General features: G+C 38.5%; 1 protein-coding gene across 1 annotated transcript; it reads left to right on the forward strand.

The window, feature by feature from the left end:
* Positions 1-1,979: 1,979 nt before the first annotated feature.
* Positions 1,980-10,196, forward strand: LOC125288822 (carboxypeptidase O-like). Its single transcript, XM_048235484.1, has 9 exons — positions 1,980-2,132; positions 4,410-4,473; positions 4,594-4,695; positions 6,012-6,116; positions 6,216-6,332; positions 6,648-6,744; positions 7,065-7,267; positions 7,355-7,439; positions 9,601-10,196. The coding sequence occupies exons 1-9, from the start codon at positions 2,068-2,070 to the stop codon at positions 9,882-9,884; spliced, it is 1,122 nt and encodes a 373-aa protein (XP_048091441.1). The 5' UTR covers positions 1,980-2,067; the 3' UTR covers positions 9,885-10,196.
* The last annotated feature ends 5,800 nt before the right edge of the window (positions 10,197-15,996 follow it).

Below are 15,996 nucleotides of genomic sequence, written 5' to 3' on the forward strand. Positions count from 1 at the left end.
CATATTTCATGTTGTGTGTCTGTCATAAGACTGTACCTATTTACTAATTTGACATGTACATCATATTTTGTAGGCTATTTTAACATAAATGAGCTTGAAATAGCAACAAAAACTACATTGTCAAACACTGTATGACATTGCAGCTAGCTTTCGACCCTGGTTAGCCCAAGGCAACTCAAATCCTTCAGAATTGTACACATGGTCTTTTGGCTTTAAGTAGACATTCATTAGGCATGTGTGGGCAAATAATGAAACAATAAGAATAATGTTTCTTAACATGAGATTGCAAAGGATTTGAGGATTTCATCATCTACAGTAAATAATATCATTAAAATATTCAGATAATCCAGATACATATTTAAAACAAGGAACAGGGCTGAAATAAATATTGGATGGTGGTCTTTTGGACCTCAGATGGCACTGCATTAAAACCAGACCTTTTTCTGTAAAGAAAATTATTGTGTGGACATTTTATAGACATGAATGATACAGAAATGCAACCATATCTTATCTAAGCCTGAGCTCATATAAAATCGACTGAGGTAAAACTCGACTGAGGAAAAAGGTCCTGTGGTTAGGGACTATTCAACTTGTTACAGTGCAAAGTTCAAAATCCAGCATCTATGACAGTATGGAGGTGTATTGGTGCCTATGGCATGGGAATCTGGCAAGGCACAATTCTGTATGATGTATACAGACAATGTCTTTTTAGTGAAGACCTCGAATATTTCAGGGAAACAATGGTAAAATTAATTCTGCCCATATTTAAACAGTATTTAGTCCAGGTGTTAAAATGGCCTGTCTGCAGTCCAGACCTGTCTAGTTGGGTGCATCATGGAATGAAAAACATGATTAAGAAGTCCCCGGACTGTTGAGCAGCTTAAATCCTATATAGGGCAGAAATGGGACCACATTTCATTGTCAAAACTCTAGCAACTGGTCTTCTCAGTTCCTAAACATTTACAGAATGTTGTTAAATGAAGAGGTGAAGCAACGGTAAAAATGTTCGTCCCAACTCTTTTGAGACATGTTGCTTGCATTATTCTCAATTAGGGATGTCATGATTTGTAATAGCATTCTTCTTTATTCACATTTTACAAAGCGTTCCAACCTTTTCGAAATTCATTTTGGATGGCTTTGTCAGGCATGCATGTAATATAAAAAATGGGACCAAGAACTCCAACATGAGAGTGCAGAGAGCGCAGTGCAGAGAGCTGTAACATCACATAAAAAAACTGAGGCAATTTCCTTGCTCACAGTTTCAGGACACCTGTCATCATGAATTGTCAGAACATGTTCTAAATGGGCATTTTTTTTATATTCACCAGTTCTTATCATAGGACATGTTGAAAGATGGTCCACTCAGTCAGGAGGATGATTGACAGGCTTTATTCGTTCAGTGATGCACATCAAGGGAGAGAGGCAGGCATCACAGAGAAGATTCGCCCTAAACAGAGAGATAACCTAAGCCTAAGTATTTTATACACAAAGGGTGGGTTTCATCTCTAGTCCCAACTCTACACAATGACTAGGTTAATAGATGTACAAGGGAGGTCACAAGGACTAGTCATCCAGGCGTGCCATGTTAGGGCAAGGCCAGGGACACCTTGTCCTTGTAGACAAAAGCACACCTGGGAGGCTGCAGGGATACACAGCAAATCCTCCATTCAATCCTAATTCTACACAACTTAGATAAAATACACGTTATTATAAAATAGTAGAACAGTAGAAACATACAGTATGCACATGTAAGCAAGACAATAGTGGTTTTCATGGCTGCAGCAGTATTGTATTTGCACCTATCATTACAAAGCCAAGGGGACCAATTTATATCAGCGAGTTAAGTTTTGGATCTTGTATTATCTTATCTTATCTTATCACTGCTCATTAAACCGAGCCCACAATAGAAAACTACATCTAAGTGTTTTTTTCTCTCTTGTATCTTCGGATAATGATCCCTATAAATGCTAGATGGACAACGCCTGGCGAACATTACAGAAGGGGGTCTTGTACGGGGACACAGGTGGACATCTGCTACAAACTGCAGGACAGGGGACCAAAAGAATAATGGAGAGCCCAGTGGTTGCGGTGTTGATACTGGTGTTACTGAGTGGACAGTCAGTCACAGGAAGGTAAGACTTGGACAATTGCATTATATTTACATGCAAACATGTATTTCAATGCAACGAAAAGAACACTGAGCGTGCAATACTTATGGTAATGAAGTGGCCATGGCTTACCAAATCACTACCAAATGTAAGACTACCAAACCCTGGTGTAAAATAGAGATGAATGAGATTGGTCATTAAGATTAATTACAAGTTTTTCAGCATTTTAACCATTTTATGATTAACCTTAAAGCCATACTGCACACCTTAAGTCTAAAGGAAGGGTAAATGATGCCGGATGGGGTAGCGTTGGCTTAGGCTATGTTTATGTTTCTTAGCAGACACTTATTTTATCCAAAGCTACATTATATTATATGAACCAAAGAGCAAACAAAGCACACCAGAGAGATAGGTCACCCTTCCCTTTAGTGTTCCCCAAGAACCTCCAGTGTTTTGTTATTATTTGGGAGACAGGCTGCCCCCACTTTGTTGTAGGGGCAGTCTTGTTGTTTGTGTCCAGTTTACACAGCCAGGGTTGTGTAAGAAGAAAAGTGTGGCGTGTTAGAAATAGCTTAGCATTGCTTACCCTAACTTTAACTAAATAAAAATTAAATCAAAAAGGGAATTATAACTTGTGATTTACAATGTTCGACATAAGCTATCATTACTGTACAATTGTTAATAACTGCACTAATGAAAGGGTCTGAATACCAGAACAAGAGGCGTAATAATGCACAAAGTAATGGGAGGTATTGTAATCTTCATTTAATTATTGAGTTGAACTGTTTAATTGTTCAATTGTTGCATGCATATACTGTATGCATATGTCATGACAGCATGGCTATAGCCTATTTTTGAATGGGAAAATGATTGAGCCTACTGTAAAATCAAACAAACACTAATAGTTGAATATAAGGGCAAAGTAAGTTGCAAATCATTGTAATTGTCTGTTCATTTCTTTTATTCTTTACTCTTTACCATGTGTGACAATTTTGATCAAATCATATTTTGAAAACAATCAATGTTATTATCTTAATATTCTGGCAAGTCTAAAATATTATGATGGTCAACAGAACTGGTGGTCCGATATCTGCAAGCCGGATTCCACTATCTGTGTTTTTACTCACAATTTTTACATCTCCTTATAAGGGCTGCTTACATCTCTGTGCTTTATATCCACCTTTCACTATAGACCAGGTTTTTCTTGGTCAGTGGCCTAATGGAGGATGTAAGATAGCGATTTTCGGATCATGCGCCAGACCACACCTTATGTCGTTAATTGCCACACCCCTGGGCATAAGGTTTAATAAAAGTGGAGCACATGGCGAAAAATGCATCACTTTGTTGAGTGTAACATAAGAATAAGCCTTGTGTCGTGCTTTCCGTCGGGTGTAAGATAGGGCCTTTTATTTCATGCTGTAAGTCACCCAGCAGAGCCTTTACATGTGATTTGTTGAAATTCATCTTGAGGTTTTTCTAACCCAAGCCCCGTTACCCTAACATACTGTAACCATGTAGTTAAGAGTTTTAACAGATAGTTTGTAGATAGTCTATGTTGCAACTTGCAATGTCTATCAGGGACCATCTAAATAAAGTGTGAGCCTATCTTTACCTGCTTACATGGTACAACAATTTTTAGCTGATAGACCAATAACTAATATATGGTAATCTCAGTCTTTTTCTTTCCAGCAATTCGGCCTCTTTCAAAATTTCTGCTCTGAATTTTGACTCTTTTTCAAGGTTACAAACTCAAAAACGTGATGTTACATTACATTACATTTGGCTGTCGCATTTTTAACCAAAGCGACTAACAACATGGTAAATAGTTTAAGCTTTTTAAGCAATTCTCTCAACAATTCTAGGACAATTTAAAAAAGGTAGAGTACAATAAGAATAAGTGTATCAGTGAGTGCTGTTTTTAAACAGTCGAGTGTCAGTTCTAGTCAGGCAATAAGTGCTAGGATGGTGTACTTCAACTGTTTGGTTAACCATTGTTGTAATAGCGGATCTTCACAGGACCGTTGGTCCCACTACATTTCTTGGATATCTTTTAGCTTTATCACTGTAAATCACTGTCTGTAAATTGCTCTTTTTATCTTTTATCTAGAGTTAATATTTAATCTTTCCTTTCACTGATAGAATACAGCAGTCTTGAAGTATCAATAAAAAGGTTATATCCTTTATAGATGGATAACTCCCTGCTAAATTAGTCCGTTTATAAACTGTTTATCACAGTGAAAATACATGTCAGCTCAGCAAGTGCATGTTATCTACAGATCTCTTTGTTCTTGTTTTCATCAGAGTTCTCAAACAAATTGTTGAGCCAAGAAATTATGACTACACCAAGTATCACCCTCTGTCTGAGGTGAGACAACAATTTTCTGTGTAACATCTACAGCAGTAAATTAAAAGGCTTTTCAACATTTGTTGTGTGGTAATTAGTGCTGCGCTATCCTCTTTACTAAAGCCATGTGATGATCTATAGATCACAGCTTGGATGAAGCAGATTGAAACAGAGAACCCGGGAGTGGTATCTACCACCATCTATGGGAAGTCCTATGAAAACAGAGACATTGCATTCCTCAAGGTAAAAAAGCTTGGCCTTATCTCATGAATGGAGCCTATGTAGGGGCACGTGTGTCAGGATGTAGGTGATGTATAAGTTGGAATTCAGAGTTAGAATGAAGCAGAGTACGTAATGGGAGGCAGTGCCATCAGTACAGTTAAGTATGTGCCTCTGGCACAAGACTGCCATAACTATGATGTGCTGCGTGCAGGTTTGGCACATCAATGTTCTATAAACAGAACCACTGCAACCAGGGATAAATGCATGGCATGAAATGTTGTTAATGAGCTAAGAACATAAATTATAAGAGTATGGATGGATGGAAAGTTATTTTGGCTCCTACAACTTTAGCTATTACTACAGCTTGTCATCCCCCTACTGGCCACTATAAGCACAGCTGTGGTACCCACACACAAACACACACACACACACACACACACACACACAAAAAAATGAAGCAGAGTGCGTGTGGGAGGTTTAACAGTTCTATAAACAGAACCATCAACCAGGGATAAATGCATGGCATGAAATGTTGTTAATGAGCAAGAACATTTATAAGAGTATGGATGGATGGAAAGTTCCTCCTACAACTTTAGCTATTACTACAGCTTGTCATCCCCCTACTGGCCACTATAAGCACAGCTGTGGTACCCACACACAAACACACACACACACACACACACACACACAAAAAAAGTGATTCTCTGGTAACATTATTTTCTATGTATACCAACACAGATATTCATCAGTGATAAAAAAAAAATGAAGCAGAGTACGTAATGGGAGGCAGTGCCATCAGTATGTATGTGCTATGGCAAAGACATGTGCTGCGGCAGGTTTGGCACATCAATGTGCTATAAACAGAACCACTGCAACCAGGGATAAATGCATGGCATGAAATGTTGTTAATGAGCTAAGAACATAAATTATAAGAGTATGGATGGATGGAAAGTTCTTTTGGCTCCTACAACTTTAGCTATTACTACAGCTTGTCATCCCCCTACTGGCCACTATAAGCACAGCTGTGGTACCCACACACAAACACACACACACACACACACACAAAAAACATTATTTAACATTATTTTCTATGTATACCAACACAGATATTCATCAGTGATAAAAAAATGGTGTATTCAACACCTGTGATGGAGTATGAGAAAATATGTAAACAATACAGAGGGTTGAGCATCTTATTCCAGTAACAGTAACCGATTTCTTTAGTTATAGTCCAGAAAGGCAATTCTTTTTACCTCCATGCGTGCTGCAGTCAGTAAACCCATCATCTGCCTTGAACCCCTTATACTGGCTTACTTAACATCTCATCCCTTCTCCAGATTGGCCTGAACTCTGCTGAGAACAAAAAGGCCATCTGGATGGACTGTGGTATCCACGCCAGAGAATGGATCTCCCCGGCTTTCTGCCAATACTTTGTCAAAGAGGTGGGGTGTTTAATTGCACTGTCAATGCCTTGTTACAGCTCTTTCAGATACCCTATATTTAAATGCCCTGACTCACTTTACTCTCTGTCTCCAACAAAGATACTCCACACTTACAAAACCGATGCCAAGGTGGAGGAGATGCTCAAGAACCTGGATTTCTACGTCACCCCTGTGCTGAATGTGGATGGCTACACATACACTTGGAAAGACAATACGGTCGGTACATAGCCCATTTGTCTAACTTTGTTGAACTATTGGATTCGTCATAAAATCTTTATATTCACTTTTATGAAAAGTCTTTCTCAATAAAATCACTGCCATTGGTGGACAAGTGTTCTGGAGTTCTGGAGATAACAAGAGGATCACATGGTTTCATACATCTAGGAAATCTCAGGCAATACTTACTGCAATCAGTCTTTTCTAAACACAGATCATACAAACAAGAAGATGTAGTGTACACTACATTGAATGTCTCTAGTCTCTTTCCTTGGACTTATAAATAACTAAATGTATCAATGACTACATTTCTAGACTCGATTGTGGAGGAAAAACAGATCGCCGCCAAGCACAGCCACTTGCAACTGTACAGGCATAGATCTCAATCGCAACTATGATGCTGTGTGGGGAAGTGAGTATTATTATATTCGGGAGTGAAGCCTTGGCAAAATTACCTGGGGACACCACTACAGATTTATTTTGACAAAGCAAAGTTGCCCCCAAAAGCTGTGCTACATGCTATTCAGTTGTAAATGCTAGTCCGGTCTTACTCAAAACTGTATAGATTAATGTTGTTTTGGTCTCAAATGAAAACTTACACTTTTTTCACAAATAGACTATAGGTAAGTATGATATGTTGCCATAAATGAATACTAACTTAATGTCAGAGCTGGAATGTGCTGTTCTCTAAATCACTTGCTTTGAGACTGAATGCTGATGTTGGGTTCGCAGCCTTTGGTGTGTCTACAAACTGTTGCTCCATCCTCTACCCTGGACCCAAGGCCAATTCAGAGCATGAGACCAGGGCTGTGGTGGACTTTGTGGGGGCAAGGAGTAAAGACATCCTCTGCTTCCTGACCATCCACTCCTATGGCCAGATGATCCTCTTCCCATATGGCCACCCGCACATCAAGGACCCCAACCATGATGAGCTGGTATGATAAGTCAAGTGGAAACAGACACAGAGACAGACCAATGGTAAGGACTTTCACTAATTTGCACCTGAAACCTGTGTTCCTCAGACAGCGGTGGTGAAAAATGCAGGCCAAGCCATAAAGGCAGTTCACGGAATGGACTACATAGTGGGTGCCCTCGCAGAAGCCTTGTGTATGTATATTTACCATACACACACCTCAGCGACTCCAACATTGAAATAACCCTGCTTTCAGTGCAAAGATTTTACTATGTATAGCAATACCAAAGATCCCTTATGAACAACTTGAAGGGGAAATCTGGTGTCAAATGGATTTTGGATACTTAACATGAAACGAGTTCGAACATTCGTTGGAGAGCAAAGACACGCTAATCCGATACAATCTAAACTAGCCTGTTTTTAGCCGATGCTTCCAAAATGCTAACACTGGTAGCTATTGGGCATCTCTCATGGTAAAAAGATCGCTAATTAAGTCCCTATAACACAGATCTTGCATGTTTTTGACGGAAGTAAATGGGAAGTAGCTACTTCCTTCTCAAGGGACTTAATTTCAAGATACGACTCAAGATATTGTCTGTATAGTCCTTTTTAATAAACTATTTACAAAGTTGTCAATGCCTCGTTTTATATGTTAGGACTAGGGGTGTAAAGATGAACCGATATGTATTGGTATCCGTTTTTAACGTGTAAGATACGGCTACATCGATATGTGAAGCCCCGTATCGGAATAAAACTGAAATGAACCGGTCGTTATATTGATTTACTTGTTACGAATCGGTTCACAATCTTTTCTGCTCGCTCAGACTCTCATTTACTTTGCAAGCAGCGCGTTCATCCCACTTCCTGTTTTGAAACTACACGTGGCACGGATTTGTGGATAATGCAGTTTGTTTTGGGCTACATTCATTGCCCAAAGTTGTCAAAGGACTTCATTACCCATACATCTACTGCAACTTAAGCACGTGACAACTCGCACTCGGTCGTTTGTTTGACAGTTTTTACTCTTTTGTTTTTCAAAATCCAGCGCAAAATTAAACACTTACTATAGCATTTTCTAAACGGCAACGATAGTCTGTAGAGTAGCCTTACGCTTGATGAAGGGATTTCCTTAATGTTTAAGAATAATTTGGCCCTTGCTGCTAAAACGATGCACAAATTATTATTATTTTGTTCATATTCACTCAGACTTGGAACAAAATAGGCCCAGTTCATAGGCCTATTTTATTCTTGTAGGCTATATGAGAAAAGGCCAAGATTGTTTTAAGCACAGTTTTATTTTATTTCGGTATTGTCTTACCTCAACAATAGGCTACAGCTCCTTGAAAACAATCAGATATAACTCTATAAAATCTATAAAGTCTAAAAAAATGTATTTTTATGTTGTATTTGGCTGCTGTGTTTGACTGAAATGTAGACTATTCTTTTTTTCATTTCAATACAGCATATGATACAAACCTCAGTTTAGATAATCATATTCACACATTTGTTTTTGCCTAATTGACATGACCATGATAATTGATAATATAAAATTAATGTGCACCTTGAGCAATCGATAAAAAAAATCTTTCAGAATGCTTTCCATTCTTCAACTGCATCGAACTGCATTGCATCGAATCATACTAAATCGTTTTTTATGAACATGTATCTTTTCTTGTATCGAATATCGTGGCCATGTATCTAGATGTGAATCGTATCGTCTTTAACATGAGAGATTCACACCCCTAGTTTGGACCCTCATTATACTACCAACAAAGTGTCGGGCTACTTTGAGCCTCGGTAAATGGTTTAAAATTAGCGATCTTTTTACCATGAGAGATGCCCAATCACTACCAGTGTTAACATTTTGGAAGCATCGGCTAAAAACGGGCTAGTTCATCGGATTAGCGTTTTTTGCTCCCTAGCTAACGGTCGAACTCGTTATCATGCTAAGCATATTCAAAATCTATTTTACACTGGATTTCCCTTTTAAGAAGGTGTGACCTTTTTCAACCAGTCCTTCATTCTCTAGGTGCTAAACCTTTAGCTAAAGCTTAAGCTGACCCATCAGAGCTTCTCAGCGTCACTGAGAATGAGGACTACCCTCAATGAACCTCTGAAAAAATAAAGAAAGAAAGAAAATGAATGAATGAATGAATGAATTCCTCAAAGTGGGTTGCCTCAACATTTGATCAGGATTACAGATTAAACATCAGATTTCTTTGTACACGTGATGACAAATGGACACAGTATCCAGGTTTGGTTACCTCAGCAGTGGGGTATTGTAACAAGATGCTGGTAGGCTGATACAACGACAGAGTCTTGTGAGTAAAATGTGATCTTATGAACCTTCCTCAGACCCAGCTGGAGGCACCTCCATGGACTGGGCCCGCCTCATCGGTATCCCCTTCTCCTTCACCTTCGAGCTGAGGGATAAGGGTGAGCACGCCTTTGAACTCCCAGAGAACCAGATTCAGCCCACCTGTGAGGAGGCCTATGAGGGAGCTCGCTCCATCATCACCTACGTCCACGACAAAACCTTCCACAATATTACCACTCTTCCAAATGCTGCTACCACGTTAATGGCCACCATGTGGACTGTCCTGCTCACTTTATGCCTCTCTAGTGCATCCCTGCTGTAGATGATGCTGACCTTGTGGCTCCTTAGCACTGCCCTGTGTGAAGGAGGGGAACAGCTGACAATACAAATCTGTGCTGGGCTATAGAGTGCTTTGCTCACTGTCTGATCAACCAATCTCTAAAATTGAATTTCATTATTCTTAAAAACAGTACTGAAGAAGATTACTGAAGAGTTTTGAATAGTGCCATGATGTTTTTGTAGAAACGTAATTATTTTCTGAAATGTAGTTATTATGTATATATTTTTGTTGTGTTTCATGAACAAAACACTGCTATTTATGAAAAGCACATAGTATTAAAAGGTCTAAAAATCAGTGCAATCCAGCAGTATGGACAGCCGTGGTTAAAATTGTTGGGATCAATTCACGGAAAAAAGAAAAATCCTCAGTCATGTTTAATGTTGCCTGAAAACCCAGACAAACCTGTTAACAAATTTGAATTGGCTCTGTAGGTCAGTCTGACAAGGAGGCCATTGACACAAAAAAATCAGCACCAATCACTAAACAACTGCATTTACAGCATTGTCTACAAGAAAAAAAAAGATTGCTGAGTTTAAAGAACCAGTTTAAATTGTATTGCCCCTGGAAGTCGTAAGACAATAAAGTATTTCCAGACTCATTCTCAATTCAATTGAGATTTGAGAAGCAGTCTGGTGTTAACCAGGCTATGTTTAATGCAAATCAGACTTCTTTTTTGACTGTTTATTTATAAAATATTAAATAAACAGTCAATTTATTTATTTTATAAATATAATATTAAATTTATAAAAGAAATGAAAAACTAATTGACAAAAATGATGGTACCAACCCTTTACCTAATAGTGTGTTGCATCAGTCATCAGTCCAAAGGATATTTGTTATAAGGATTGGGACTTGACAGTGCATTTTAGCCAAAGTCTGGCTTTTTTATGTTTTTATTTCAACAATGGAGTAATTTCAAGGAGCCCACTGATGTACAGTACCTTGGCCTTGGAGTTCACCTTGGAAGCAATTTGCACTATGCTTCAGTCTGGGGTCAATTTCCCACTTGCAGTCACATGAGTTTGGCTCAGGGATGCTATGCTAGAAGTCAGTAAGAGTTGGGGGTGCTGAGAAAATGTTTATTTGCCCCATATGCCAAAAATCAGGATTGTAAAGGTATAAAGTAAAGTAACGTTCTAAAGCTTGATTTATGAAAGACAACAATTGGTATATGCTTTGCCTCCTTCATGCTACTATCTAAACAGTGAAAATTGAAAGCCTTACAAACTAGATGTACCACATAGCGGTACAAAATATGACCGACCCTCAGTCCTGCAAATTCTATCTGCAAAAATAAATCACGCTTGTCAATTTGTCTCCATTTCCTACTCCATCCCCTACTTCCCACCAACTTTTGTGTATTAAACTGAGTGTGCATGTGTGTTTTCTTTCTGTGTATACATGTGCTTCTCTCTGTATGTGTGTATGTGTGTTGGTGGGAGTAATAGGGTGTGTGTGTATGTGTGTTTATGTGTCTGTGCAGGCTTGTGTGTGCGTGTTTATGTGTGATAGATACAACAACACATAAAATACATCTAATGCAGTGAAAATAGTAAGACCCTATAAATAGCAGCAGTAGAATGTAAAATAATGTGAAGAAATAGGCTTCAAGATAAAAATGAGTTAACTAAAAGCTCTCATGTACAGATATGTTTTCGGGTCTTTTTTAAAAGACATTTACAGAACTTCGCATGTTTGATGTACAGAGGCAGGATGTTCCATAGCTTCAGTGCTTAATGGATAAAAGCAGCTTCTCCACTTTGCTTGTGGAGCACTTTGGGCACAATTAAAAGATTAGCATTTTAAGATCTAAGGTTCCTTTGTGGTTGATAAGATATTTAAGGCTCAGAGATATATGAAGGTGCAACGCCATTCAGAGCTTTGTAAGTAACTAACTGGTAAATAACTAGTAAATAACAGAACCTTAAAATCGATTCTATAGGAAACAGGGAGTCAGTGGAGTTCAGCTAACACAGGGGTGATGTGCTCTCTCTTCTTGGTCTTAGTTACAGTAAAAGTCTAGGAGCAGAGTTCTGTATGAATTCCAATTTCTTTATATGCTTTTCTGGGAGACCAGTAAAAAGTGCATAGCAGTAGTCTAACCTACTAAAGGCATGGATACATTTCTCTGCATCTTGTTGAGTTAAAAAAGGTCGCACTTTGGCAATGTTTCTCACGTGGAAATAAGCTGTCTGAGTAACTTTATTGATGTGGGATTTGAAACTTAACTCTTTAAGATGATACCTAGGCTTGTTACTTCCCAAGATTACTAAGAACGGTGTCTCGCTTTGATTTTCGTCCAACCAAAAGTACCTCTGTTTTATCGTCATTTACCTTTAAAAAAGTGTTGCTCATCCATTGATTAATGGAGGCTAAGCATGTGATAAGGGAGCAAAGGCCATCTGGGTTTGTTGGCTCCACAGAAATATATAATTGGGTGTCATCTGCATAGATGTTTGTTTACATAATGTTGACTTGTTTCCTAATGAAGCATAGGGGGAAAAGCAGAGCACCATGACAGCTCCCATAGGCCACACCGAATGGCAAATCTTGTTTTACAGACACATTATCCCCAAGACTAACATAAAAATCTCAAAAAAGGTGGTGAATTAAAATTATGGTCAATGGTGTCGAATGCTGCAGTGAAATCTAAAAGAATTAGGATTGAGACTTTGTTTAAGACAGTAGCAACAGAATTAATTATTTTCTGTTTCTGTGCTATGATTTGATCTAAAACCTGATTTTCGAGAATACTGTTTTCGTTGAGGAAGGTATTAAGTTGATTACAAAGAACTTTTTAAGTACTTTGCTCAGGAAAGGTAAGTTTGATATAGGCCTGTAATTACTCAGGATAGTATGGTCAAGATTTTACTTTTTAAGTAAAGGTTTTACATTTTCAAAGCAGTCGGAAATACCTGTTTCTAATGAGGTATTTATTATCTTGAGAATAAAGTGTGTGTGTGTGCGTGCGCATGCATACTGTATATACGTGCGCACCTGTGTGGTGTGTGTGTGTGTTTATGTATGTGTGGGTGTGTTTACAGTATGTGTGCGTGTGTGCATGCCTGTGTGTGTGCATTTATGTGTTTCTGTATGTGTGTGTCCTCTGTGGTGCGTGTGTGTGTTTATGAAAAATAGATAGCACACCTCTTTGGTAGCCTGGAAAATCCAGACCCTGATAATCTAGAAAGATTAAGGGTCTGGCAAAGAGCAATGTAATGGCCCAATTTGAGGGGCGGCAACACACATGCATTTAAAAATCTCACTGCACGCAATTGGATAACACTAGACCATGTTTACTCTGAATGATTTCGGACTTCGACGCAATCGGATAACACTACGACCAATGTGTACTGTCCTCCAACGTTGCAGCGCTGTCTTCATCAGTTTAGCTGGTTCCCGGAATGTTGGGGTAAAAGTAACGCATCATTAAAGTCTCGCAGAGACAATTCCATTGTGCTCTCGCGAGAACTCTGGATTTCCAGGGTACCTCTTTGGAGGAATGTATATTCATAACCACTTCAATCTGAATAAGCTTTAGAAGGCTTCAAATAGAAACTCTTTAAAGACAAGTTTATCTCCCCGGTTTTGGTCGGTCAAAAAGGAATACGACAAGAAGCTTTACCCTCCAATGGAAAAGGAAGGGTAAGTGGTTCTCTTTAGAGCCTTGACGGCAATCTAAATTTTGAACACCAGCTTGTGCAATCTTGTTTTTACCAACTACTTGTGAAGAGACAAAGGGGCTTTAGAAGACTTCAGATAATTCCTTGCTCAGGTGCTCTTCTGTGACGGGTGAAGAGAATCCAAAGAAAAAAGAATAAAGACCTACTTGTATTTTATCATTCAAAGACACAGAAACCATATTACATGCTTTCACCTCCTCATGTCTGGATTATTGTAACAGTCTTTTCACATGCCTCACTCAAAAGTCCTTACACAGGCTTCACATAGTCGAACACTCTGCTGCCAGGCTCCTAAATAACACCAAACGGTATGAACACATCACTCCTGTTCTAGCATCACTACACTGGCTCCCAATATGCTGGAGAATTGATTTTAAAATGTTACTCATTACATTTAAAGCTCTTCATGTCCTTTCCCTCGGTTACATTTCTGATAGTGCCCTAGTCCTACAGACAAATTAAGGTCTGCAGGCAAAGGTTTATTAACTATTCCTCAGTCCCAGCTTGCTACTAAAGGGGACATAACTTTTTCTGTGTTAGCCCCAAAGCTCTGGAACGCACTGCCTGAGCAAATTAGGTTAGCTGATTCTGTGACATCTTTTAAATCTCTCATTAAAACTCACTAAGCTTATTTTTTGTTTTGTCTTGTTTTGGTTTTGTTTTGCCTTGTATACTGTCTAACTCCAAGTTTATTGTTATTTAAAAGAAATATACATTTTTCATTATTCTTGTCATATGGTCTTATTTGTATTGTTTTTAGACATTTATAAAACACTGCTTTCCATTAAAAGGGGGCGGGGACGTGTAGCCAATTCAACTCCCAGATTGTTGCCACATTATTGAACAATGAGTCATTTAAAGGGGGTACAGCTCAATACTGCCCCCTGCAGGTTTCTTTATTTGAACACGGGCACTGAGCAAAGGAAAACACCAGTCTACTAGCTATATAGAAAAGAGGTTTATTGTACAATTAATTTCACATAGAAAGTTAAAACATTTAGGGGGAGAGCAATAACTCCAGAACTCTGGCGGTTGTAAAGTGCTATGTGCTGAGTCATAAATAATTAGGCTACATGAATTTAAGTAACAACTATGCCGGACCACCGGAATAAAACAGGTTATATAAGTTAGCAGATAATTACACAGAGAAAGTGCACACGTGCTCAATGGAAATGACAGTTCATCTCATAACACAATTCATCACAAATTCAATCATAAAAACGAAGGTACAGAAACCACTGTGCAAACACTGCAACAACTAGATGTACCACAAAATATGACCGCCGCTCAGTCCTGTACATCCGTTCCGTGAAAATAAATCACACTTCAATTTGTCTCCATATTTTACTCCATCCCCCACTTTGAAACTTTTGTGTATGCTTGTTTGGCATGCCTGAGTGTGTGTGTCACTTGGGCTGCACAGAAAGTAGCCTACTGGTGCTGAAAAGGTGAATAGATTGTAGAATAGCCAAAGAAGATGTAGCATTGTTACAATCACAAGTAGGGCAGTTAATCACAGTTCATCCATTGCAACTGGATTGATGAAAGGTCACTTACACCTACATTGTATTTGGGAAAAGCAAAAGGTATCAGCATAATGCTATTTATTTATTTATTTATTTATTTATAAACAAAAACATCTGTCAGTTCCATGCCGTTTTCAACAGCTATCAAAAACAAAGGTCATTTTTGGATAGATGGATTTTTTATGAATGTTTCTTCTTCTACATAAGATTTTAGTCATCTTTAGTTCATGTAATAGGCCTACTTTATTGTCAATGCACAAATTAAGTAAAAGTAGTCTGAAACTTTATTGTTAATGCACAAATTAAGTAACAGTAGTCTGAAACGAAATGCTGTTTTACATGTCCAAATGGGCCTTGATGAAATGCATCGCTAGACTGTTCATACACATTTTAACTGGCCAAAGTTGAAGAGCTGTTGTCCGTTATTGTTCGTGCAAATATAGGCTGATTCATGTTCCCTTGTATAGTGTAACTGAGTGTCGTGACTTTTATTGACATATATCCTTTAGTTTATATATCTTTTATGTAGTATCTTCATTCTGTGTAATATCACTGTTTTGTGAAACTGAAGTCTGTAGTATGTTCAGTGTGGGAAAGGAAGACTGGTTTAAGGGAAAGAGCAGATCTGGCTGACAGGGTCATCAATAAGGTTTGGCGCCAGGAAATGTGATCAAAACCTAAAGAATGGGGGAATAACAGGATGAGAGGGCAAAGGTGAAGTACCATTACTTGGTCAGTTATCTGTAAACAAAGAGTGTCTTGTCTGGGATGACTTGAAGGGGTATAAAGGCTGGACAACAGCCAGAGGATGCTAGCTTACTGAGCTCACTTTGCTCACTGCTCACTTTCTTACTTTGCTTAGCTTAGATTGCTTCACTAACTAAT

The sequence above is a fragment of the Alosa alosa genome, chromosome 23 (genome assembly GCF_017589495.1).
Source record: "Alosa alosa isolate M-15738 ecotype Scorff River chromosome 23, AALO_Geno_1.1, whole genome shotgun sequence".
In the NCBI taxonomy this organism is placed as follows: Eukaryota; Metazoa; Chordata; class Actinopteri; order Clupeiformes; family Clupeidae; genus Alosa; species Alosa alosa.

Bases quoted from the DNA above. Each gene is read 5' to 3' on its own strand.
- LOC125288822 (XM_048235484.1), top strand. From the start codon at position 2,068: ATGGAGAGCCCAGTGGTTGCGGTGTTGATACTGGTGTTACTGAGTGGA. The intron at 4,474-4,593 runs GTGAGACAACAA...GATGATCTATAG, and splicing joins AGTATCACCCTCTGTCTGAG to ATCACAGCTTGGATGAAGCA. The intron at 7,440-9,600 runs GTATGTATATTT...AACCTTCCTCAG, and splicing joins TGCCCTCGCAGAAGCCTTGT to ACCCAGCTGGAGGCACCTCC.